Here is a 26013-nt window from a genome sequence, read left to right on the forward strand (position 1 = left end):
CATGGAGGAGAAATCACTTACTAGAAACAGTGTGACCCACTGAACCTCAGGTAGTTGGAGAGTGGAAGAACACTAAGTGGGAAGTATTGCTGGGTTTTCTGTCATTTTATAGTCTCCTATAGGGACTGTTAGGGAGAGGATAACAAGCCAGATGAACCTTTGGTTTGGTACAGTACAACTGTTTTATTCCAAGAGAATGTAAAAGCCAGAAAACCTCCATGTTTACTTTATATGCAGTGTGAATTGTTTGAGACTCTCAAGAGTTGTTTCATTCTTTAAAGCAGTGAATGTCTTCAAAAAATTTTTTAAAACCCAACAAAACACTAACACTGTAATAGTTTTGGGGGGTTTCTTTTTTTCAGTCCATTGAAACAAGCAAATCAAAATAGTAAATGGGAATTTGGGAAGAGTAATTAGAGTAACAGGTTTTTATTTAATTTTTTTCATTAATTGCAGTTTTTATTCTGTATTTTAGTCTGCAGTATTGTAGAAAGTCTGCTTCCTGCTAAATGCAATGTTTAAAATTCCCTGAGATGGTAAGGGATAAGCTACAAATATGGACTATCAGGCAAGCCCTGGAGATTTAGTTAATCTGACCTAGATGTTCTTTTGATGATTGAGACCTGCAGTATGTGAAAACACTTCTCAATTTCAAAATGAAACACAAGGATATCTGTTGTATAACTCAGCTGTCCTTGTAGTGACAGACACATCAATCATTTCTGAACAGGAAAGGATTTACTATAAAAAGTTTGTAGCTTTGGAGCTGTGGAGTTCATTGGCATTCGGATCAGCAATGATATTGGAAGTTGTAAGTGAATTCAGCATTTGAATTTTACCATGTCCTAAAGAGGATTAGCTACAAATGCAGGCAACATACTTTTTTTTCTTTTTCATTTTCAAGAGCCTGTTGTATAAGATGTTAATTCTTGACTTAGTTTTCAGCATATCTTATGTGAAACTGCTTGGTAGCTCTTAAGCACTGAAATAGGTACCTATAAACATAAATAACTGTGGAGAAAAAAACCCAAACACTAATTGGGAAGCGAGTAACCTGGAAAGCAAAACTGTCTTTATATATACCACTTTTGAATACTTGAGAAACCACTATTTTTCTGTAACCTCTTGGGTTGAGAGTATTTCTACAGTACAGTTACATACATAGAGAAGATGCTCCATGTTGAAGAACTGTGAGGTTAACATCCTGTGTTTTAAAAACCTTACAATGATTGCATAAAATGGTTTGGATGATTGGTAGGATTATACAGCCTAAGGTTTATTCTGCAGAACACTCTTCCCTATCTATTTAGCAAATTTTAATGGTTTTCACTGAAGTTTTGCATGCTGGTTTCCTGATGTATGCTCAGTTATTTCAGAAAGATGTAATGGTAATAATTCTGCACTTGGAGAATACAGGAAAAGGAAATTATCTGTGTTTAAAAAAGACAGTAAATTGACTTTTACAGTGGTAATTGTTTCCACTGTTTTGGAAATGAGATTCAAAATTTCTCACAGCTTTTTGTTCAAACTGCCTCTTTTGTGTGGAGTGGGGGTTTAAATTTTGGAAGTTGCCCTTCACATTTAAACAGTAGAGACTTATCATATTAACAGCTAAAAAGCCTTCGAGAGTCAAAACACATATTTCTCTGTAGGAATGAACAGGCATTTCCTTGCAATCACTTTTGAGCTGTATTAATGTCAATCTGGACTCCTAAAATTAAGAGCAGAGTTCTCTCTATAAATGATCCTTGTGCTAAAACAAGAGAGTATAAAGCAAGCAAATTCAAGTACTCTGTGGGAGGGAAGGGTAGAAGGTGAAAAAGGTGGGTGCTTTGCACGCAGGTTTTTTATACAATTTTTTTAGATACATCAAACATAAGTACTGGCATGCCTGTAACATGTTTCTTTAAAAATTTGAATTTTGCTGTTTGTTTAAGAATGCATTTAAAGTGGAAGAACAGATATTTTGATTATTGTCTCGGCACAGTGTGGTAGTCTGTACCAGGTGGAGTTTCCAAGGATTGAAACCTTTTTGAGAATGTGTATTCTTCAGCTGTAGACCCCTCGAAACAACAAAGGAATGAATAAGCAAAGGCTCATCAAACCTGGGAAAATTAAGAACAGAAAGAATGGCGAATTAACTATTATACACAAGTTCCTCCATGTACACATGCTTAAGAGTAAGCCTTTGCTCTGTTCTGGAGCAGGAGTTGCCTTTACATATGGTGTATCTGGCACCTGCACATTACGGATGTAACAGTTACTGCTCTGTAAGTTCCTGTTTTTCTTATTGAGCAGGAGAAGTCAGTATCTAAATACACTATTGTTTTATATCTAAACACACTGTTGTTTTTAGGTATTAATAGTTGTAGCAGAGAAAGGGTACCAGATGGTGGTATTTCGGTTGAGAGCCATGGTTTTCTAGTTGCTAAGACATGCAGTGGGTGATGAATGTGAACATTTCATTGTGTGAAGAGAGTTTGGAAACATTTGGTGTATTTCTCAACCATGAGTAATACAAATGATTACCCTGGGTAATAGCAAGAATACTCTATTACTGTGGGGATAGAAATTATTTAACACTTCAGTTCATCTAAAATGTGTTTTAAATCAACTCTCGGCAAAAAGGAAAATGTCTTGAATAAAATGACTGCAATTTTTAAGTCTCATGAATGCAACCGAACTTGATTGTTTGTGAGGTGTAGTCTCATTCATGTTTCAAAAAACAAACAAAAGCTATAAGCTTTTGTTATGAGTACATGTATTGTGTTTACTTTCCTTAGAATGTTCTATATGAAGTAATGTGTTTCTTCTGGAAATATTTTACAGACTCCTGGCTTGAGAGCACACTCTGGAAGGTTGCAGTGGTTTGCAAAAAAGTGTATATCAAGTAATCAGGTATGTGGCTTGTATGATGTCTTCTGTGTAACTGTCATTATATTCCAAGAAAACCTGTTTTGAAATATTTCATTGCTTGATTTTTATGTTTGTGAAAGGATGTGTGACAGGCTGATGAGGTGAACTTAATGCTCTGTGTAAATGCTGGTCTATACTTAAACAGAAATATTATTTTAGCTGAGTGCACACAGAATGTAAGTGCACATGTATAGAAAAATAATTCTTTGGCTGAGGTACAACTATGTTGTTCTTTCTTTTTAAAGATGGAGACTTTGGAACACTTGGTAGAATTAACTCAAAATCTATTTGAATGTGATAGAGATGAGATGTACTACTACCTGCTTCAGTTGTGTGGTAAGTGAACTTGTGATCGTTTTCATGTTGTAATCTGTTTTCTTTTGTGAATGAAGACAGGAAATAAACCTGAATTGGAGAGGAATTTTATCCTGATGTGCAGTTTGCCTGGATACCATTTCTGAGGCATCTTTCTGGGGAGAGAGTACAGGTTTTTTACCTGCAGACCTCAACACTTACATAGAAATTACATAGTACAAGTCTTCCAATCCGTGCTATGGTCTTGTGTCCTAATTTGAAAGTTTACTCTGTTTTGGTTTTTAATATGCTTAAAGAAGAAAAACTGCTTATCTGTTGTATCTTCGTAACTGATAAGGATCTGGAGTCTCCTGTAATTGGACCTGGTTCCGAAAGGTGCATTTTATTTTATTTTTTTAAATCTACCAATTCTTCACCAGCTACAACCCAACTCTTGCATCATTTATAGCAATTGAACAGTTTTTAAAATTGCAAGTTCATTTCTATGCTATAGACTTAGTGTAGGTTGTATGTATAGTGTTTTTCATCTTTTCTGTATTTTCCAGTCTGTGCTGGTTTTGTTATTCAATGTATTGTACTGTATTATGCATAATAAACATTTCCGGAAATTTCAGTTCTAGTTATTTTAAAGTCTTGAAAAAGCATTTTGTGTTAAGATTGGATGTGGAGCACTAAATAATAAATTGGAACATAAAAAAAAAAAGCATCACAGGGATTCCTGTGTACTTCTGTAATGTGTATATATATTAATGAGCCATTACAGCAATTTGATATATTTGGTCAAGGGAAAACTTGCATTTGAGCTTGAAGTAATTTTAGGCTTTCTCCATGTCTATTTTTGGTTGATTAGAACTAGTGGTGTTTTAATACTAAATAAAACACTATTTGAACCCTCTTTTTCTTTTCATGTGGTAATAAAAGGGGCTTCTTCCCCATTGCACTTAGCACAAGCAGAAGAGATGAGTACTTCCACCAAAAAAAAAAAAAAAGACCAAAGACCCCTTGAGAACTTTGTTGCTTTTAACTTCCTGAACAGCCTCAGAAAGCTTCAAAACTGAACTGTAGTGTTGCCCAGTCCTGCCTTTGCACATAGTGGTTCACCATCAAAAATCAAGTAGGTCTGAAAAGCAATCTTGTCTCAACAGGGAGAGAGCCTTCCTATTTCTCCACTCATCCTGCTCACCTCTGGCGGTGACTGAGTCTGACACTGTGCCTGCTAGGAAGAGAATCTAGGAAGATACAATTTATCCAGTTCTGTCATGCAAAATCTTCAGTCTTCTTTCAAAAGACAAAACCAATTCTGTCTATTCAAGGAAGTGGAAAACGTTTGTGGGTCTCTGTCACCATAAAAGAAAAAAAACCATGCACATTCCTGCTTTCGACCATCTTAGATTATCTATCAAAGCTGCCCCATGCACACTCACAGGAGAGAGTTGTCATTGGGCACCCAGGCCACAACTTCAGATCTATTTTAAGCGTACAAAAAAGGACTTTACCATCTAATCCAAGCTGTGATCAAAAATGTTGAAAACAATGCATTTGGTTTTGTAGAATCACAGAATAATTTATACTGGAGAGAGCCTCAGGAGTTTTAGGCATAGTCTTTTCCCAGAGCTAGAACAGCTTCAAAGTTAGATCAGATCATGGCCTTGCCTAGTAAAGTTTTGAGTGCCTTCGAGGGTGGAAATCAAACAGCCTCCCTCGGCAACCCGTTCCAGGGTTTGATGATCCTCAGATACTCCATTGCTGCAACTTTTAACCATCACCTTTCATCCTTTGCTGTACACTTCCAAGGAGAGACTGACTTGCTCTTCTCTGTAACTGTCAGGTAATTGAAGACAGCAATTAGATCCCCTGTTAGCCTGCCCTTCTCCAGGCTGCCCAAAATTCATCTTCTTTGACTTCGTCTCTTACTTGATCTGCTCTGCCCCTCTGTCTGTCTTGATGGCTGAATTTGCTTTTATAATTGTGAAGCCCAAATTGTGAATCTTTTATAATTGTGAAGCCCAAAACTGGACATAGTACTCTAGATGTGGCCTAACAAGTGTCAAACTTGGGACTTTGAGCAACCTGGTCTAGTGGGAGGTGTCCCTGCCCATGGCAGGAGGGTTGGAACTCGATGATCTTTAAGGTCCCTTGCAACCTGAACCATTCTATGATTCTATGAAACACAGGGACAAATACATGGAAAAAAAAGTTAAGATACTCTCTGTTCTACTCTGTTAACTGCCATAATAATCTTTATTAAAATGTTATATCCAGTATTTAGTCCTTAAAACCAATCATTTTATTTGACTTAGGGTAGTCACCAAGTTTGCTGCTGCTTCTAAAAAGCTGAAGTGATGCCAGAACCTTGTTGAAATGGGGGCTTGGATCTTGCACCAGCCCGGTTACATATCCATGTGTTTTCCTAAACCGATGCTGCTCCTGGAAAGAAGAGAACATCGCACTGTAATGTTTCAGTATTGCATTGCAAAATAGTATATACTACTTCAAAACATCAACTTTATAACAATTCTAGAGAACATCCAAGTGTGTCATGCTGCTTCCAGGTGGCTGCTTCAGCTTTTCCTTGTGTTATGACTTAGTCCAGTGGAGCCTGAGCTAGAGAACTGCTGAAGTTCTTGAACTGAACAGTGGAAGGATATCTGAAGAGCTGCTGTTAAAGGCTGAGATATCACCATGTGAATGATTTATTCCATCTCCTTCTGACCCTGCCTTCTTGCCTTGCATCTCTACATTTCTGGGGTTCTGAATTAAACTGTGGAACGAACAGATTACAGCTAGCAGATGTTGGGGTGAGGTAGCTATGAGTAGGACCTACAACCAGAAGTCAGTGCTGTTCTGATGACCTGCTCTATGTAGTTAAATAGTAATTAACTATTTTCTTTCACAAAGTGCAGCTTTCTATTTGTTTGTGGTGTTGCACAGTGGTACATAAATTGTTATTCTTGTTGAAAGCAGTTGTATTACTCTGTGAATTTGGTAGCCATTTATTAAGTTTTTTTCTTTCAGAAATCTTACCTTTTGCAGTCTTCAGATAGGCATTTTTTTCATAACAAAGCGAGAGCCTGAAGGCCTAGAACACTTCTTTGACTTGAAAGTGGGCAACTTCTTGGATGTAGGTGCTCTAGCTCAGTGGCAACATAACCAAAGGTTTTCATTTCAAGAATTTCAGAATAGAACTTAGAAGTGGTACCTTGGAGTGTTAATGTTCTGTAATAATTTATAAATTTTTTTAATTATATTTACAATTAACAATCAAGAATATGAGAACTGAAAAGCTAGGAGAAACTTCTGCAATATTTTTGAGTTAATTTCTCATTCGTTTGAAAATTCGTATGATCCCTTTGGGGTTTTTTTGTGTTTGCATCTTCTGGTGTCCTCTGTGATATTAAAAGTAGTTTAGACTTTTTCAAGTTGCTGATCGCATGAAGCAGAAGTACGTGATTAATTGATGAATTATTTTCCAAAGATACCTCTTTTGAATCACTTTAGATATTTATATATACTCTAAATGTGCTTTTATCTGAAGATTTGAATCTTGTTTCAGAGAACAACGGTGACTGGGAGAAGGCTGAAGCTGTTTGGACTAAAATTCAAGAAGAAAATGTTGTTCCTCGTGAGAAAACACTTATCTTACTGGCTGATATACTTGAGAAAAATGGTCAGGTGGTTCCATTTGAGGTACCTAAGGTAACTGGAGTTTAACTTTCCTAGCTAACAATGCTTTTAAATATATTTCTTTGCATTGAAAAATGTTAACAGGTAGCATTACAGTAAGTTTTTGTAAATAATATGTTTTTTGTAATAATTTGTTTTAAAGGTTAGACATGAAGAGACCAGAAGTTTAAGGGCTTCTAATGGGGAAGAAAGAAACATAAGGATGCTTTGCAAGAAAAACAATGCAAAAGGTAAACTGAAAACCGCTGGTTTTCTTGCCCTTTCAGCATTACTTTTAAGATTTTGATTAACTGCAGAGCAACAGATGCTTGTTGCTGCTTTTTGTTGGTTCACTAGTATGTTAGGAAAGGTACGTGGTAATGTTACCTGCCAGTATTCTGCTTGAGAAGCTGATATGAGAAAGATATGCTAAAATATTTAAAAAGTCATTGGAAATGCTGACTTTAAAATGCATGTTTGAAAGGCAGTCTGTGGTGAAGCTGACGGTTTTAAAATTACTGAAGTACTGCTGGTCTATAGTTCACTTTATCCTGTTGGGTTAACATCATGTTCTAGACTTTCAAATATATCCATTACACACTAGAAACTAAACTTATGTACAGGATTGATGCTAAAAGTACCATTTTTTATGGTTCCCAGAAAATCTAGCTGTTTGGTCACAAGTTTCATGCTGTGAGATGTGGGAAGCGTAGTGAGAAGAAAGATTAATATCAAGTGAAACAGCGAGACATGTTTATGGGAAGACAATTACCTATTAAAAGAAGTTGTTCAGAGATTTTTGAATTTGCCCCTGCTGTTGGAGTCTCAATAATAAGATCAGGTCTGGTTCCAAAGTATACTTCAGGTACCTTATTTAGGCTATAGATTTGATAAAGAAATTAATTACATGCAATGAAATGAGATGGGACTATGTTATGGAGACAGTCATTGCTCTTTTCCTATCTGGCTTTTACCCGTTAATCCATTTTATATTTGTTGATGTTGCAAGGCTATTTCTATTTGAAGGGAGGATTCAACATGTTGCGTAGTGTCTTCGGCTTCTTTACAACTAAGCTTAAAGTTGTCCATGTTTCTCTGTAGAATTTGCAAACTTTTCCTCCTGTTGTTCCTCCCCCAAGGAAACATACAGACTATAAACAAAAGATCAAAATCTCTGTCCCCACAGCTGTTTCCAAACCTCTGTGCCTGTGGGTGCCACCCCAGAAATAAAACAGCCTTATTAAGACATCACTTCAGATCAATTCTGCCATGAAAAATTAATAGCTCTTCTGTGGAAACTTCCCTATCTCAGATCGAAACAGAATTAATTTAACGCATGGGTATTTGCCTTTGTGTATGGAAAGGAGGAGTGTACTTCAGTGCAGTTCCTTTGGCTCAGTCTGTGATTGGAAATCCACTCCTATCCATCTCATCCCAAAGCAGGGTCACAGCATTGGAACTGGCATTATTGGGCCTTTAGAGGAGGGTAGGAATGCACTTCTAGCATTTGCCAAGGTGCAGAGTATTTGAATAATTTGGAAATCATTATTTTCTTCGCCTATACTATGACAAATAACTAGGTATCTCACTTGAAAGCAGATTAAAAAAGTAGAATTAAATAGGTTAAATTAAATTTTAAAAGTTAATTTTGCTGAATGAGGAAGATTTATAAATACAAGATACCTAGTTTGGTTTTTTTTTTTCCCTGAGTGTTACTGGTTAAGAGGTTGAACACACAGATTTTTAAGCTTTGAGTTTTTAAAACAAGAATCTGTCAGTCATTCACACAGTTAACTTCTGTTGTTAATGGAATGACCCTATATAGTTGCAGAGCACTAATTAGAAATCTAAAGTGGAGTATGGCTATTCTGTATACAGGGAGTGTTACGTCTCGAATTCAAGAGTCGTGTATTATGGCAGACATAAGATTAATGTTTTCAGGAAATTTTTCATGCTGGTAAATTTTGAGAATCAAAAGGAAATATGAGATGCAGAAATATTTTTCACTGAAAACCAGGCAGAATTAATGGAATGCATTTTATAACATTATTCCTAGGAAAATGTCCTGTGCCTTTCATACCATAAATGATCAAGTGGAGAGCAGTAGGAAGTGAAATATTCCTTGGACCTTGCAGAGAGACTACTTTAAAACAAAAAAACAAAAATGTAACTGTTAACAGTCTGTAATGACATTTCATATTGAATTTATCAGTAAATTATTCCCACATATTCTTTTATTGAAAGGTGCAGTATTTGAGAGGAGTGATCTAGAGCTACTGGGAATTAAGGGGTAAAAGACAAATGTTGGGAAACAGTTCCTCTCTTGTTGGGAATTAGTTCTTATAGGTTTTTATTAAGACAAACTTGTCACTTTTATATAACAATATAATGTAATTTTGATGTGAATGTAATAGGCCAGAATATAACTTTTTATCGACATCAGCTTTTTGATAGGAAAAAGATTACCTTAATCTAGTTATGTAACTAATTTCATGAATTTATCAGCTCTGACATGGAGGTGTTCTGAAAATCTGTTCTCTGAAGTGTTTGATTTATGCAAAGTCATATTTTCATTTTTATCTTGATTTGTCGGTGTGAGAACTTGACTCAAGGGGATCACGTTACACATATCCCAAACAGTTGCAATTGCTGAAACAAATTTGACTGTCTTGAGAACTGAGACTTTCTTGGCAAGTTGTCACTTCTCTAACAAATCTTTCTTCTTGAAATAGCTAGTATAACACAGTATGATTTTGAAACCAAGAACTTTATCTTTTGAATGCTAATTTGCCATTCAGATTTTCAGATGCCATCTGAAGAAGTAATAAGCTGCTAATACCTGATCAGGCATATGTCTCAATTCGAGACTCATTTAGCCATACTTCAAACATGCTACTTGCACTGATGCAAAATAAAGTTAAGGAAATAATCTGAATATTGTAATCATTGTGAGGTCGGGACTGACATACATAATAAAACACCTTAGAACAGGTAAGCAAAACTGATCCAAAGATTTTTAGTTTTTCATTGAACTAGTCATTACAAAAAAGATTTAAACCTATTTCCTTGCAGAAATAGATCTTATATTTTGTGGGCTGTGATAATTGATGATCACGTATGCTTGACATCATGTCCACTGGTGGCAAGGTCCAGTTCTGTACCCAACCGATGGAAAGCAATATTTAAACACAGGCTGAAATCCTGGTTCAGGCTGAAGACAGCAGAGCTTTTATAGGAATCTCCAAATGTAAGGAGTTTTTGGCTTTAAAAAATAGAATTTAAACCGGCTTTCATGAGCAGAAGGAGCAAACCCATCACCAGCCAGCTACATTTTTGTAAAAAATTAGTTACACCTTTAATAGATTATACCAGTGAAAGGAGTTTTGTTATTGTTGAATGTGATTGCTAGTCTACTAGTACCTCAGTTTACAGAAAAGTGGAAGAAAAAATGTCTTTACTGCTGAATTTAAGTGTGAACACTCTATGGATGCTGGTGTTTAGCATCTGAGCAGGCAAGAGAGTTCAGCACATTTTAACAGGCCAAGCTTTATCTTCAGACCTATAAGTAAACATGGTGGATGTCAAGACCTTTGTTTCATTCGTCTTTTGGTTGACCCTGCTATCACTACTGTAATGTCAGACGTCAGTCATAGTCTCTCTCCATCTCTCTGTCTCTCTTGTATACCTGAAACTGACATACATAGAAAAAACTGTATATGTTCTTATCCTTTATCTCTGTTCAGATATATATTTTTTATGTAGCTCCAAGCATCCAAAGTAGATTATGAATGGCGATGTTAATTTTAATTATTAACTCAGTATAAGAGTTTGCCTGTTGTAAATAATAAATTTTATGCATAGTCATTTTTGTGCCTACATTTCAGGAGGTTTTTATGTATACTCTTTGGTTGAAGACGTTTAAGATTCAAACCAAAAGGCACACCAACAGTTCTGGTTTGGGGAAAGCCAGCTTAAAATTCCACAGCACACTGTAGTAAGTGCTATTAGTATAACACTTCTTGTGGCAGTAAGATTCAAATGAGTTGTCTTCATCTTTACTTTCAAAGTATAAGATAACAACATTTAGTTGTGAATTTTTTAGTGATAGTCCCAAGTATTTCTGAAAAGTTTTAAAGGTTATTGTGGCTATGATTTGAATTAGCAAAGGGATTATTTTTTGAGTTTCATTAAATGAAACACGCAAACACAGTTTAGATGTACAAGATCATTTATGGTTCTTAACACAGCTTTCTAGCATATGTTACAGCCTGGATGGCAGTTTTAGCTGCATGTTTATAGCGGCATAATCTTGTTTCAGAAAAATAAATGACTGAAAAGTGTGCTTATCATTTTTCCCCCTTTTTGGTAACATCTTTTCATACACTGACAGTTATTGTGAATGCATGAAATAAAACTGTTAATCAGTCAAACAAATGCAGCGTAGTTTACTTGTTAAATATCTGTATATTTGTAAATTGTATGTTTTGTATAAATCTTGTCGTAGCCAAATAATTTGATCTCCCCATGTTGGAATCACCTCCTATATTATTTGTTAAACACTGTTGTGATCATGCACCAGACACTGTAACGATATACCCCAGAATTAGGTGTTGCTTTAAAAATCCTGAGTCTTCCCCTTCTAACCAGCTGTGTTGGTATTTAAGCAACAGCCACGTATAGAAAAAGAGCAGTAGCAAACTTTTTGTTCTGTGGAGGTATTTGTCAATTGACTGTTGTATACAAGCAGTTTTGAACAAGCTGTGACTAAGAGCTTTGGGCTCAAAGATGTAAGGAGAGGATAAATAGATTTAGGATGGAACTTTTCAATGAATAGGTGGTGTTTCTTTCTGTGATCAACATCGTTGCAACGTGACATTTTGTTCTGGCATTTTTTTTCATTTTTAGAGGCCTACCATATTTTCCTGAAAATGCAAGGGAAGAATGGGTTTCATTATCGTTCTTATGACACCCTCATAAAAGCATTGTTAACGCAGAATTGTCTGGAAGAAGCCATGGAAGTGAAACGCACGTAAGGCTTTTCTGGGTTTGGGGGATTTTAATTGTTGGGGGTCGGCGGAGGGGTTGTTTAAATAATTTTGGGATCATTTTCAAGGCAGTCCTTATCTTTCAATGAGAAAACAGGTCATGACTGGTAATTAGGAGCTACGGTAAAAAATACACCAGTGTTTCACAGGGCGATATGCCATGTAAAAAAGAAGGTACTAGAGTGACAGTATGGCTGGCTTATAACTCATTTCAACTAACAATATCAACAAATGTACTTGGCATCAGAACTGCAAGTCTGCCCTTCTGGCAGTCTGCCTCTTCCTCTTTAGAGCAATATCCAAACAGACAAGATTCCTTCACTTAACTTGCCCGGGAGCCTTCCCCTCAGTGCCCGCCCCTGCTGCCATCCTGCCCTGCCCACACTCCCTGGCAGCTGCCTGCCTGCCAAGTGCAAAACGGTACGTTTGACTGCGATGCCAGTGGCGAGGAGATGACCAGAAACCTCAGATCCAACTCTTACACTTCTGAAATAAATCCAACCTGCTGTCATGTGTTATTAGAATCACCAGAATTGAATTAACCTTTAGTGAGTTGTGTGGTACACCACTTGCTTTAATTATTGCCTGTAATGTGTGTTCTGGTCAGATTATAGGCTTCAAAGTAAAAATGTTACTACTCATCAATATAGAGGCAAGAAGAACAAAAATTTAAGTAATTTAAGTGTTTCAGTTTCTTCAGCTAAAACAAGAACGGTGGTTGTCATCAAGTGTGTTCTCTGACTGAATACAGTGAATTTGAAAGTGCCTGTAGGTAAATTACATGATGCATAGGGTACTACAAAAGTCTAATAACCTTTGGGTTTTGGTGTCCGGGAACAGTATAGTGTAAGATGATGTTTATTATATTAATGTTTTCTTTAAAAGTGTTTAGACCAAATAAATGTCTTTAATTGAAAAAGTATTTGGGTTTTTCATTCAGAAGAACAAATACTGTTTATTTCAAATAGATCTCAGTAACAGGGCTTTATGGTAAGGAACACTAGTGACTAAGGGATATATGGCTTATATCAAGGAAAAACTAAAAGCGTTATCAAATTAAGCTCCCTGAAATGGAAGTAACTGATAAATCTTTGTAAACAGAAGATGGAAAGAAGATGTTTTAGAAGTACAAAGAATGTTGGTAAAATTTAGGTAGTTAAACAGTCGCACAAAAAATTCACATATCCAAATGTTCTTCAGGGAGGAAGTTAAAAGCTTGCTACTGAAGATTTGTAGGTGCATTGACTACTTCCCTGCTCTGCAGCTCAAACACATTTGTAAGGAAGATGCACAGTGTTGCGTGTTATCAGCAGTGATTTGCAGACTGGAAGAGCAGAAAGGAAAATTCCCACTTTATATAATTGTTTTAGTATATAAATTGAAAATGCAGTGAAAAAGTAAAAAAAAAAATTTAAAGACTAAAAAACTCAGAGATGTGTATTAAAGAACTAAGCCTCTGCACCTTCAGATATTAGGAAAAATACAAAACAGGATTTAATAAGAGGTTCTATTCTTGGTCACTGGTTAAAGCCAGCCATCATAACCCCTGTGCTTTTCAGAACTTTCATACTCCATCTTGTAACACAGAAATGCCAAATAATGACATTTTAAGAAGCCTGTAACAGCTCATTGCTGCATCAAGACAGAAAATGCTTCATACTGGCAGTGTTCATAGTGTTTATCTGTGTATCTTTTTTTCTGGTAACAAAATGATGCTTACATCAAGCATTTTCAAAAGTCTGTAAGTTTTAAATTATTCACTGAAATAGAGAAAGTGATTGTGTGTGTACCCATGGCTGAGGAATAGCAAATCTGTGTGTCTCACACACATTTCTGCATGCTTGACAATTTTTCCAACCTCATATTACAAAGAGATTACTCCTACAAAGCGTCAATGTGTGCAGTGGCCTGAAACTTTTGCAACTCCTAATATTTTCATAAAATACAGGAAAGCTATCTTCATTTATATAAGCTAACATCTTTTGCTTTCTACTCTGCTTGAAGCCAAATTTGAAATTTAAATAATATTTAGAGAGCTGTACTATGAGCATTAGCATAGGCAACAAAATAAGAAATCTTTTTATTTTAAAAGGTCAGATAATTTTAAAACTTCTCTACTGTTACCAGACCTGAGAAACTTCCACGAAAAAGTGGTGTGGTAGAAGGAAAACGTACTGTGCATTTGGAAAAAACCCCAAACAACCAGAAGGTTACTGATGTGTTGGTCAACCCAAGTCTAGTTGCTTTTGCATTCTAGCACTGTTTTGAGAAATATTAACTGTGTTTAGTCCAAGAAGTTTTAAATAGAAATTTAGGAGTATTGGAATGATGGATTAGTTCTGTAATAGTAGCTAACATCTATTTAATCACACGAAAGATTGGAAGATTGGAGAAAGTAAATCCTTTGTTATATGTAATTTACAGTCTCATGCATGAATTGTTGACTTAAGGGCTTTGACAGATGGGACAAAGGGGGGAAAAAAAAAAAGGCGGAACTGAGCAGTGGGTGCTTAGGCAGGGATTAAGAGGATTGGTTGGGAGAGTAAGAAAATCCCGAGTCCAGTGACTGCATTTGTGAGCCTGGGAGGCTGAAAGTGACTGAGAGGATAGTCATATTGTATGTGATGTGAAGGATTTTCTTGGGATTGAGGAGAATAATTTAGCAATGACCCTGCTTACCTCCCAATCCGCTCAGCCTCTAAGTTCAAGTAGGTAGGCTGCTCAGTTGTTTGCCACAAGATGATCAGTGAGGTTTATCTTGATTGCTGATATGGTAAATGGCAATGCCCCCCTTTTCTGCGTAGAGATTTTGTAATCTAGAAATGAACATTTGTAAAGTTATCCTTATATATTAAAAATGTGGCTGTATGTCATTTAGGAACGGGAACATTTTGTCGTATAAGATCAATGTGATTGCTGGTTACTCTCTCTTGACTAATTTCCAGTGTGTTAGAAAAGCTTTAGCAGTGTTATTAAAGTAAAGATTCGCTTTGCTGTAGATACGTGAAGTTTTGTATTACAGGAGATAAAGAATTGATAAGCAAAATACAATTTTAACATGGCTAAGGCAGCAAATGTAGTATGTTCACTTTAAAACCTGTATACATCTAGATGACAGAAATTTGAAAATTAATCAACCAAATGATATGGTGTTAGTTCATAATATGCTTTAGTTTATGTTTAAAATATACAGTGCTGAAAATAAATGTTTCATTTTTATTGCTGAAAGAATAGTTTTACATTTTATAATTATGGTTACTATTGAAAAAAGAAGAAAAAGTATCCAGCTTAGGATACAACAGAACAATGCAGGGCATGCAGTTATTTTAGTCATCTAATATGTCAGCATTCAAGAATCTGAACCGATTGTTTAAAAAAAATCTTGTACTTTGTTTCTTTTGTTGCTCACTTCCAACTTTGTCATCTGTCAGAATGCAAAAAAAAATTATCCTTCTATAACCATTGACAGGATAACACAAAAGCTGTCTCCAGGTCGATATTTTGCAGCAATATTTTTAACATACGAACAGTAGTTTTTATAATTTCACCTTGGTGCTCAACCATTTATTATCGTATCAGAAGCATGTCAGTAATTCCTTTCTAAATGTCTGCTTCTTTTAGTGCTGAGACCCACATCAAGGGCTTCACACTGAACAGTGCTGCCAGCAGCCTCCTCATCATATCGCAAGTTAGGCGGGATTATTTGAAAGGTATGTCACAATGCTTGACCTTTACGTCACATTAATGCCTCTGCAGATTTTTCTTGTAACGCCCTTCGAATACTTGGATAAAGGAGTCCATTTAGCAAATTACCTGCTTATCAAGAGCCTTTTGTGGTAGCTGAGAGACGTAAATTACTGTACATGCATTTATAATACAGCTTGAATATGAATGTACTTGTCATTTGACCACTTAGTCCAGTTTCCATTCCATTTAACACAAGATGGGTTTTCTTAAGATGAATCACAGCTCTTCAGACATGCAAAATTTGTGCTCCAGAACGAGAGAAAGTACAGGCTTTCAAGTGCGTTAAAATTCACAGCACAAGTCATTTTGCTTTGGAAATTAACATACTTTAGAGCATCTGAAACAATTCCCAGCAGTTGTTTCTTGCACATTGTGTTGGTTGTGTGAGATACCAGATGAGTTAAATTGACTGGTAAATGTGCGTGATTGTGCACTAAATGATTATAATATTGATTTAAAAACTTAATCAAATACTTTTTAATAGTTCTCAATACCAACAGTAACAAAATACTCAGTTTGGTTTCCTTTTTCACGTAACAATGATGATAGAAAAGAAAATGGTGGCTGAAGAGCGTGTAAGGGTACCCAACAAGATGGTGGATAAAGTTTGGAGTTGTGTTATTTTAGTTCTCAGCGTTGGTTGTTTTGCAGCCTAGAGTTCACCTCCACAGCATTACATTTTTCTTATTAAGTTGTTCTGTAGAACTCTTGCAAGAGAGGAAAACTCTGCAAGCACATAGTTTTGCGTGCAGCACTGTCTCTTTTATCCCTGTGCAAGCATAAGTACAGTGTTGATACGTGCTTTCATCAGTACCTTTAAGCTTTAAAGTAGCTATGTATGAAGAATATGTGTTACACTGCACTGGGTGTTACTTTCATACCAGAAGGCGTACCAGAAAATCCATTTTTGATTCTGCCATCAGTTAATTTTATTTTATTTCATTCCATTATGCGTAGCTGTAGTACTCATACCTGTGTAATGTCAGCTACATTAAAATACTCTTAAGATAAGCATTTAGATTCATCTTCTCACTTGTACTCTTTCCTCCAGCTGATAAACTTGTCTTCTTTCAAATTCTTTCCCCATTCGGTCTCCAGTCTGATGTCATTGCCAGGTGTCATCGACTGCTGAAGTATTTGTGGTGAACGCAATTGTTTCTCTTGCTCTTGGCAAGTCTTAAGTTTTTTTGCAGCTTTCAAGTCCTTCACTCGACATCCCTGTCTGATTTTATTCTAATAAATTTTCTGCTTTTTCTTGTCCAGTGTGCCACGAAGTTTTGCCAGTTATTCCTAAATATTACACACCAAAAATCTTCCCTTCTTCACAACATCACTGATGTTTCTTATATTCTGCCACTCTCTTGTGCTAACTACATGATTGGTTTTTAGCTAGCATACTAAATTCTCTGCCGTGTCAACCCTTCTCCCTTGCTGTATTCTAAAAATGCTACTTTTTGCACAATACAAAGTTCTCAAGAAGTCTGTGGAATTACTTTGGTTTGCAAAATGAATTTTTCCTTTGTCTCATGCATTGAACAGGCTTTACTGTGGTAATTTAATTGAATAGTCGGACTTGATCCTTGTTTCTGTTTTAATTTGAAAAATACTGCTGCTTTTTTTGTAAGTGACACAAGCCTTGAAAATGTAAGCTACTAAATACTTCAGCTATACTTGTCGTTTTCTGAGGCCCACAGATTACCCAAAAAAATTTTGGGCAGTCTTTTTGTAATGTTTTGGTGGTGAGCTCCATTTGACCTCTGTCCTGTGGTGGCTTTCGCTTGTGTAAGACTTGCTTACTTTATCACTTCCTCATATAGCTCACCATCATTCCTTACTGTGTAATGTGGTACAGTTAGAAGTTTTCATGTAGGTCCCTAAGTCTACTCGTAAGACCTCTAGTATCTTCTAGCAAGAACTTTGTAAAACTGAGGTTACTTGTTACTAAGAGTCAGAGCTTGAGTTTTCACAGCATGGAATTTGCAGAGTTTATAGGAAAGACTTTTATAAGATAAACAGTGTGTTTTCACAAGCACATAGTCACCTACTTTTAAGTACTGAAAAATCAAGGGATGAAATTATGAATTCAGATTAGTAATGATGAGTGCTTTTGTGTAAGAAAATAAAAAGGTACCAACAGAATTGTCTAGTATGCTACTAGGACGTGATTTCTTGCAGTAGTGCTGCACACATGTAACTTCCAAATCTTTCCCTGTCCTTGTGAGAAGGCTGGTCATGTTCCATGCTAAAGGGAGGTCCACACTTACAGTCAGGAGACAATTTGAGCTTAATGTGGGTTTTAAGTTTGCTTTTTAAATTTTATGAATCCTGTCCCTGAGGTATTTCTCCTTTTTTTTTTTTTTTTTTTCCCCCTAACACCACGGTTAGGTGTACAGGATGTTTTTTCTTGCTCTCTTTAAAAGGTAATATTTGGTTTCTGCAGTACCTGCATATATTGAATTGGAATGTCAATGCTGTGGAGTTCAAGTGGGTGTATGTTATGTTAGAAGTGTTATCAATTGGTATTATAATTATGTGTGAATAATCCTGCCTGTGCTGGTAAGGAGTAAGAGATTTTTACCAGAGGGGCATGTCTTTCTGTGTGTGTTGGCTCATATATAATGTAAACTGACAGGAATTCTGGTTAGAGAAATGGGAGCGACTGCATCTGCTGTGGATTTAGGGAATTTGTGGCAGATGGACAGGAGGCTGATGTTGTGTGTTTTTAACATAGTTAATTGTTATAATTTTAGGAGTTCTTGAGGTAACTGTCCAGTTTTGAGTTCATTTTTGTTTTCCTATGGAGAATTGTGTCCCATGTGTTTATTTAAAAATTAAATGTCAGTAAACAAAGTTTTGGTGCACACTTAAGACAACAAATCTGAATACTAGACTTTAGCAGTTTTAATATTGAATTACATTTAAAAACTACGCTTATTCTTAAATATGCAACACTTGGTTTTTAGTAAAGAAAATTTGTTATAGTTTGGAGAAGAATCAAGCTGAAAAGGTTGTGACTTTAAGGTCATAAGAGAGGACATTTATGAGACAGCTACTTTCCTTGAGCTGGGTACTAAAATAAATCAATTAAATGTTAAAATTATCTTAACAATTTTTATTGAGCAAATATTAAAGCATTTTCCCTGAAATACTGTTGAAAGTTTTTATTTCTGTGTATATATTCAAGTTGTAATTCACTAGCAGTTTTGGGCCTTAAGTTCAGCAAGAGATTTATTTTCTGTACATGCTTTTAAAAACATGCTTTTAATGATACCAGCAGCATGGTTGCCTTCCGAACTAAAATCTGTTTTCTTTTTCCATTATTTCTTTACCATTGTTAGATGCCATGGCGGTTTTAAAGGGAATGCTTGACAGCGGCTTGTTGCCTACTAGACCAGCGGTCATTGCGCTCACTCAGACTCTGGCAGAAAAAGGGGACCTAAAGAACCTGCAAGCACTTAAAAACATGCTGGAAGACATCACAAAATCAATTGGTGTATCTGCCTCACTAATAGCTAACGCTATTGCTTTGGCTTATACTAAGAAGTAAGTATTTTTAGGACTGGCATATGGAATTCTCGGGCAGAGTGGTGGGAAATCTTTTGCATTATCCATTTCCTTCAGTTTCCATTCTTATAGTGTCCTAGATGGTAAAATTCTGGTCAAGTTGAGCAGTGTGCTGTGCTTTTCAGTTCTGTTCTGGTATCGTTTCCCAAACACATTTGGGGTTGAAAATCATTTAATGAAATACGGGGATAGTTATGAAGCACTTGGGAGAGCATAAGGTCTTCTCTGGTGTAATTTACCTTTGACACTTTTATTCTAACGTATTACGCCTCACGTAAAGTGTTCTACTTGGTGTTAGATCAAAAGCCCTATGAAATCTGAACGTAAAGCTGAATTACTTCATCAATATAAACATAAAAAATCTTGGAACTTAGAACCTATATATATAATACATATACCCATACATATAATACTTATTTGGAAAAAAAATTCTGCTACCAGTTCCAGTGGTTGAAATGACAAAATATTATTATGTTTATCCTCAAGATGTGAAAACCAGATATTTTATCTGTGGAGCAGTTTTATGGTTTTTTTTTGGTCAGAATTACAAAAAAATTGGTTGCTGTGCTCTTTTAGGCCATGGTTTCGATCATGATAATTATCCCCACACTTTGAGTATCCTTTGATTCAACGGTTTAATTCAGTATCATGTTCTGCCGAGCATTTTTGTTGTAGTTGATACGTTGGTACTGTGCTAGTTTGTCCTTTGTATAAAACCGCATGGGGGGAAGCGCTTCTGGGGGAAAGGGCATACTATGAACTTCTCAAATATGCTTTGCAGGAACCAGTCTTCAGGATTCCTACATATTTTGTTATTTTATTTCAAACCAGTTTCATCATGTAGAGCTCCTGTGTCTAAGTTGGCAGGAAGGCTGTAGAACTGTGTAGTACATAACAGATACCCGACCGCCTCAGGCATGCCAGACCAGAGAGAATAGTCGCTGAAGTGTCTGGAACAGCAAGAGGACTTAAATTGAAGGAGAACCATGCAGGCCAGTTCCAGTAGTGAGCTCGCTGTGTTTTCAGCTGCTGAAAAACAATCTGTCCATAAAAGACTGATCCTGTAAATACTTAGATCTGAGTGGTCCTTGTCACACAGTTCTAGTGCATTGATGTTGGCTAGATTAAACACTCCAAACAGGAGAGAAGCTGCAGGATTTGTCTCTTAAACTGCATATTTTGCTATATTTCTATGTCATAAAATCGTTCCAAAGTCTCACTACATTCTTAAGGTGTAGATTAGTGACAAGAATAAATAAATAAATTGCTGGATGCTGGCACAGGTTACTTAAGCAGCATCAACTTTTCTTTTCCTATACTGAAACTAGCTTGGAGGCATGAAAAGAATTAGCAGCAGCATAAATAATTGTCCACGACAATAATATACGCCTTATATATTCTTACATACCTTGCAAGCTGTACCTTGACAACTATGAAAAACAGACTCTAACAGGTATTTTTAATACCTGTTCATTTATTGGTAGATTCATGTTTCTGATATGGTTTTCAAAGCATTTTTCATAGCTTTCAAATGTGCTACATTTCTGCTTCACCTAAAAGCGTTCATCATGCTCCAATTTCTTTTTCAATTAAATTAGTTTTTAGGGTGGCCTGATAAGAGGTGTTGTCATTTGAACTTTTTAGAATGCTAGTGGTAGAGCTTACGCTTTGCTGAATACATCCTGCATTGTGCTATTAGCATTTGCTGTACTGAAGCCATAAGATTAAAAATGTTCAGACAAAGGTACTGACCAAAAGACATCTAGTATTGTGTTTTACATCCGAAAGGGCAGGCATGGGAGAAATCAGGTAAATAATTAATTGTATAGCATTAAAAAAATACTTAGTTATGTGCATTAATTATTCAGATACCTTCCGTTAATGTTCTGGTTTGGCCTTCTAGATTTGCAGAACGTGTTTTCCTAAAGCAGCTATCTGAACTCTTCTTTCTTAATGAGGAAAAAATTGTGTCAAAACTACTTAAGCTTTGTTACAGGTCAAAGGTCATTTAAAAAAAAAAAAAGGTTAATTTATCAATTCAGTCATAAATGGTTTCACTTTTACAATATCTGAACGAAGTCATAGGTACTTAACCATTCCTGGGAAATATAACCTTAATGTAGAATACAAAAACTTTAATATAATTGCTTCTTTAGGTTTAGAAATCTTGATTTTGGAAACTAAGCCAGTTCAATCTCTTTTCCTAGCAATGACCTTGATGCTGCTGTGGAATACCTTGAGCCTCTGCTTATCTCTGGTGCACAGAATCCTGATCAAGCTGTCAGAAATATTTCCTATTTGTTAAGAAAGGTGTCTGAGGATGGATTAGAACCAGCTTTGGAAAAATGTAAGTTAATTGCAATGATATTTAAATATTCTGACTAGACAGAGGTGTTATGAAAGAGCTATTACATGTAAAACCTGCTCAGTCAGCATAAATCAAGCCTGTGAAGTTTACAAAGTGGCTTTTCAATCAAAGATTTTCCTTATGTACCCATCATTTTGCAGTTGGTGTGATGGCAGAACGACTGGCCAGTCAGTTTGGAATTTACAGACCTGTCACAGATCTTTTCCTTCAATATGTCAGTGCAGACAGAGTGGATGATGCCAGATCGCTGATACAGGTAATGACATAACGAGAGGTACAGAAATGCATAGAGCTCTTCAAAGGTTAACTGAGAAATTGTCAAAAAGGGGTGGTGTGTAGAATAGGCTAATGTTAGTGTGCTTTTGAGTTACAGTGGGAATAGCATTAGCACAGTTTAGACTATTCCAAACCATGAACGAGTACTCTAGTACTGACAGTAGTAGTGGGTGACAGAGTCGGAAAGCTTTTATTGTCTTCTAACAGCCTGAAGAAAATAAAGGAAGACTGGTATATTGCTTCAAATTCCATCCAAAGCAAATATTCTTTTGAACTTTCTGCTGGACAGCAGTTGCTTCTTGCAAACCATTTCCTTGCAACTTCTCACATAATTTCTTAAGTACTGTAAACATCGTATCTTACAGCTGCACAGTTTGCAAACCAGAATCAGGCAATGTTTGCTTTTCATGGACTTTATTTCAATTGGTTGCTATAACATTGTATATGCTGTATTCAAGCTTTATTAAGAGCTGAATTTGCATTCTATTCATTGAGTGTCACGGCTTCATTAAAAGACAAATGCTGGTCTCTGGGCCACAGTCTCAGCTGAGTTGGTGATCTTCAAGAAATGAGACAGCTGCATTTGTGCCATTTGTCCAGAGCTAAAGACAAAGCCAGAGGTGGGATGAGCTGTGGGGTGATGTGAGTTGGGGCTGGCAGCCTGCACAAACTGGGGGGCTCATCCCAGCAGGTGGCAGTCCAGCCATCACACAGGTCATTCTGCGTGCCTGGGTTCCTGCCTCAAACTGAGGCCTCTTACCACCTCCTGGTAGCGCATACTACTCATCTACCAGTTCTTAAGTATTTTAAGCTGTTAAAGGAAAAGCTCTGCTTCATCCATCACGTGTTTTATGGTATTCCAATGCCATTTTTGAGAAGAAATGTATACCAGCAAATGTACAGTGGAAGGTGTATTATTTCTATATTCCCTGCCCTGGAATATGACTTTGTTTATTGCTTTGCCTGCTGGGTCATCTGAATATTAAATTAAAAGGAGACTAAAATTTTGCTATAAAGATCTCTTGCTATATAGCATGAAACATCAAAATGCAAAAAAAAATTTATTTTCCTCTTCCTAATTTTTTTGATTGCTCTTAGAAATGAATGAAATTGAACGAGTGAACCAAAATTGGTTACAATTTCTTACTTTTGTGAAGGCAGGGGTTTTTGCATTTTGAAGTAAAATCTGTATATTCTTAAATTTTTTCAAAACATGGAATAATGTCAGTTCACATGTTCCTGAAATTTCTTACAACAACAGCATCCAGCTGTTGGAATTAAATTCATAGCTCTATAGCAGACTTGAAATAGCATTCTATACGCTATTTCAAGTGGGAGAAAGCATTCTATACGCTATATCTTGGGGGAGAATTTTAGAATATTTCATGTTAAGTGGACATTCACAGATAAGCTTGAGTTGAAACCTCTGTGTATATGAGAAAATTTGGGCTTTATATGCTGCAGGAGAAATTTTGGTTGCATTAAACATTCCTGAGTGCTATTGTGGATCAAGTATTCTGCTAATAGGTAACTAGAAGATAGTCTGTCCTTTGTTATTTTCTTCAAAAGTAAACCACAATCTAAATGAATTATTTTGCTTATAATAATCTGAAATATTAGTGTATACATGGAGAATCCCTGCTTTCTAAAATGCATCTGAGAGTCTATTTAAAAGTTCAAGAAGCAGCAACAGTATCTTTTGTACTGTCTGAAGGGAGGATGCTTTTACTGATGAAAGTCAAGTGATGCAATGTTTCAGCATGAAAGGGGGCTGAGGAAAACATTTCTCCAACTAGACTGTCTCTTTCCTCTCACAGCATCCTTATTTCTTATACTGACAGTAGGTGAGAATGGCTAGAATCAGTAAATAAAATGTTGCAAGTTTCTCCCATGAATATTTTGTCTCTGTTTATCACCAAAGCAGTTGTCAGAACACTATGGGTACACTTTTGTCTCAGTTTGCCTGATGGAATGAGGCTTCACACCTTTTCACCTTGACCTTAAAGAGCTTGTCAAACCACATTATACGTACTGTACGTTCATAATGGCATAAACCAAAATTTCTTGTTTGCATATGTCTAAAATACTAACTGAATGTATTAAATTCACTGTATGTGTATTTTAATATGTGCAATATTCTCTCCTTTCTGTGCATACTGATAAAATATCTTACAGCTGGTAAAAGGCACTGTACATTGTAAGAATTTTAAGACTGACACCTTTGAGGAACATACACTAAAATATTGTCTTGTATATTTTATTTTGCCCTTGTTTCTAAAGTAAGATAGATTTTTGATTTATCTGGTCTGTCTCAAACTTTTTTTAAGTTCAACTCTCTCTCTCAAACACTGTCTATTGCAGTGAAAGCCTTTTATAAAATAGAGAGATTGAAATCAGTCCTTTGTATGCATAAGTGTAGGTAATTATACTTTAAAGAGAACTTGCTTTGTACATTTTAATTTTTATAAAGAAACGAGCAGTTATCTCCCTGACACCTTATTAAATGTATAATTAACCTTATGATCCCTAGCTCACTTGTGAATGCTTGGCAGTATAATTGGAGAGGAATAGTGTTTCTCTTTTTCATTCTTTTGCAGTCCTAAACCTCGTTTTTGTGGTATGTTGAAGTATTAGTTTAATTCTTTCCCCTTTTGTTTTAAACAAACTTTATACTTACCATTTTAAAAACAGTGTTTACCAGAACGGTGCATGAAATTAACTTCTTTCCGATGTTCAATGGGGTTATGGTTGTTTTAGGTTTTTTTCCAACTAATGATTAATTATTTACTTTGCAAATAGATATTATATTAGTGAGTTACTTTAAACATCTGTACTTGTAAATTTTTACCTTAGTCATTTTGTTTATCACTAACCTACTCATGACTGCCACATTAATTATTTCTTTTTCTTTAGAGGTGTAGTGCATTAGTTGAAGAGAAGAGAACTTTTGTGAGTTTTATGGCTAGATCAGCAACTAAACCTGGACAGGTATAGTATTTTTTCCTGTATATCATTCTATACGTAGCAAAATACTATTTCATCAACCTTCGTTGAATTTTTTTGGATCTTGAACTTCACAGTTGATAGCTTTATCAGGTTTCTTGGGGAGGAGGGAGGTTAATTTTCAGAGCTGGGTATGTTTAAAGGAACAGTTTACTTCATGGGGCATGATGGAAAGGAGGGTGTAGTTAATATTTTCCTATTGTTTCAGTAATTTCCTGCATTTTTGTTGTTAATACTTTATGTCCTACAGACATTGTGCTTTAAATGTTTTCCTGTGCTATCCAGTTCAGTATCGCAACCTGAAAGTACTTATTTTGTTGGCTACACTGTATGAATACAAATGCAAGTGAAAACCTCAGCCTCTCTCTAATGATAAAATGCTTTTATGTTTACATTAAAAGACACTTTTCATGTTACTCGTTATGGTGATTTGGGCATGTATCTAGTTTGAGCATCTGTTTAGATTCCTGGCTTTGTGCTCATTCCCTATAATTCGAAATGCTCTCATATATGCACCTGCTCTACTCCTATCCCTCTCTCCTCGTATGCCCCCCTCAAAGTAATAACAAAACCAACAAAAAAAACCCCAAACAATCAATCAAAAAAACCACTACACAAAAAACCAAAACCCCCCCAAACCCAACACTGAACAACTAAAAAAAACCCCACACACACACATGCATGCAAAACCACATTCATTTCTTTTTCACAAAGGAGCAGCATCAGGAGACAGTTAATACACAAACTAGAATAAATATTTTTCAAATGAGGGAAAATGCACGTTTATGTTTTGTGGAAATTGCCATTAAATACGCATAGATTAAAAATTCTCTTATAGAAGTGATGATGATAAATACGATGATGACAAAACCCATCTTTTTGTGTCTGTAGAAAAAATTAAAAAGCTTGAAACTCTCTAGCTTTTCAAGTTGAAATTTTAATAACACATAGAAGCTAGTACTATATGATAAAGATATTCCTAATTTCTATAAAATTCTTGTAATTCAGGACCTTAGAGATTATGAAACTGGAATTGGAGATTGAGGAAGGGAGGTTCTAAATTTAAGCATGTTAGTTAGTGATCTGACTTTTTTTAAGCCTGATCATAGCTGCCAT

General features: G+C 35.9%; 1 protein-coding gene across 1 annotated transcript in view; it reads left to right on the forward strand.

Moving 5' to 3' along the window:
* The window catches only part of LRPPRC (leucine rich pentatricopeptide repeat containing), a 93385-nt gene that overhangs the window by 61598 nt on the left and 5774 nt on the right, over positions 1-26013 (forward strand). The window contains exons 26-35 of the mRNA XM_074144521.1: positions 2830-2898; positions 3162-3252; positions 6785-6927; positions 7058-7145; positions 11800-11923; positions 15561-15649; positions 19025-19229; positions 21458-21597; positions 21759-21874; positions 24808-24882. Of these exons, the coding sequence (XP_074000622.1) occupies positions 2830-2898; positions 3162-3252; positions 6785-6927; positions 7058-7145; positions 11800-11923; positions 15561-15649; positions 19025-19229; positions 21458-21597; positions 21759-21874; positions 24808-24882 (1140 nt within the window). The remainder of the gene's footprint in view (positions 1-2829; positions 2899-3161; positions 3253-6784; positions 6928-7057; positions 7146-11799; positions 11924-15560; positions 15650-19024; positions 19230-21457; positions 21598-21758; positions 21875-24807; positions 24883-26013) is intronic.

This window comes from Numenius arquata, chromosome 2, assembly GCF_964106895.1.
Source record: "Numenius arquata chromosome 2, bNumArq3.hap1.1, whole genome shotgun sequence".
Taxonomy (NCBI): Eukaryota; Metazoa; Chordata; class Aves; order Charadriiformes; family Scolopacidae; genus Numenius; species Numenius arquata.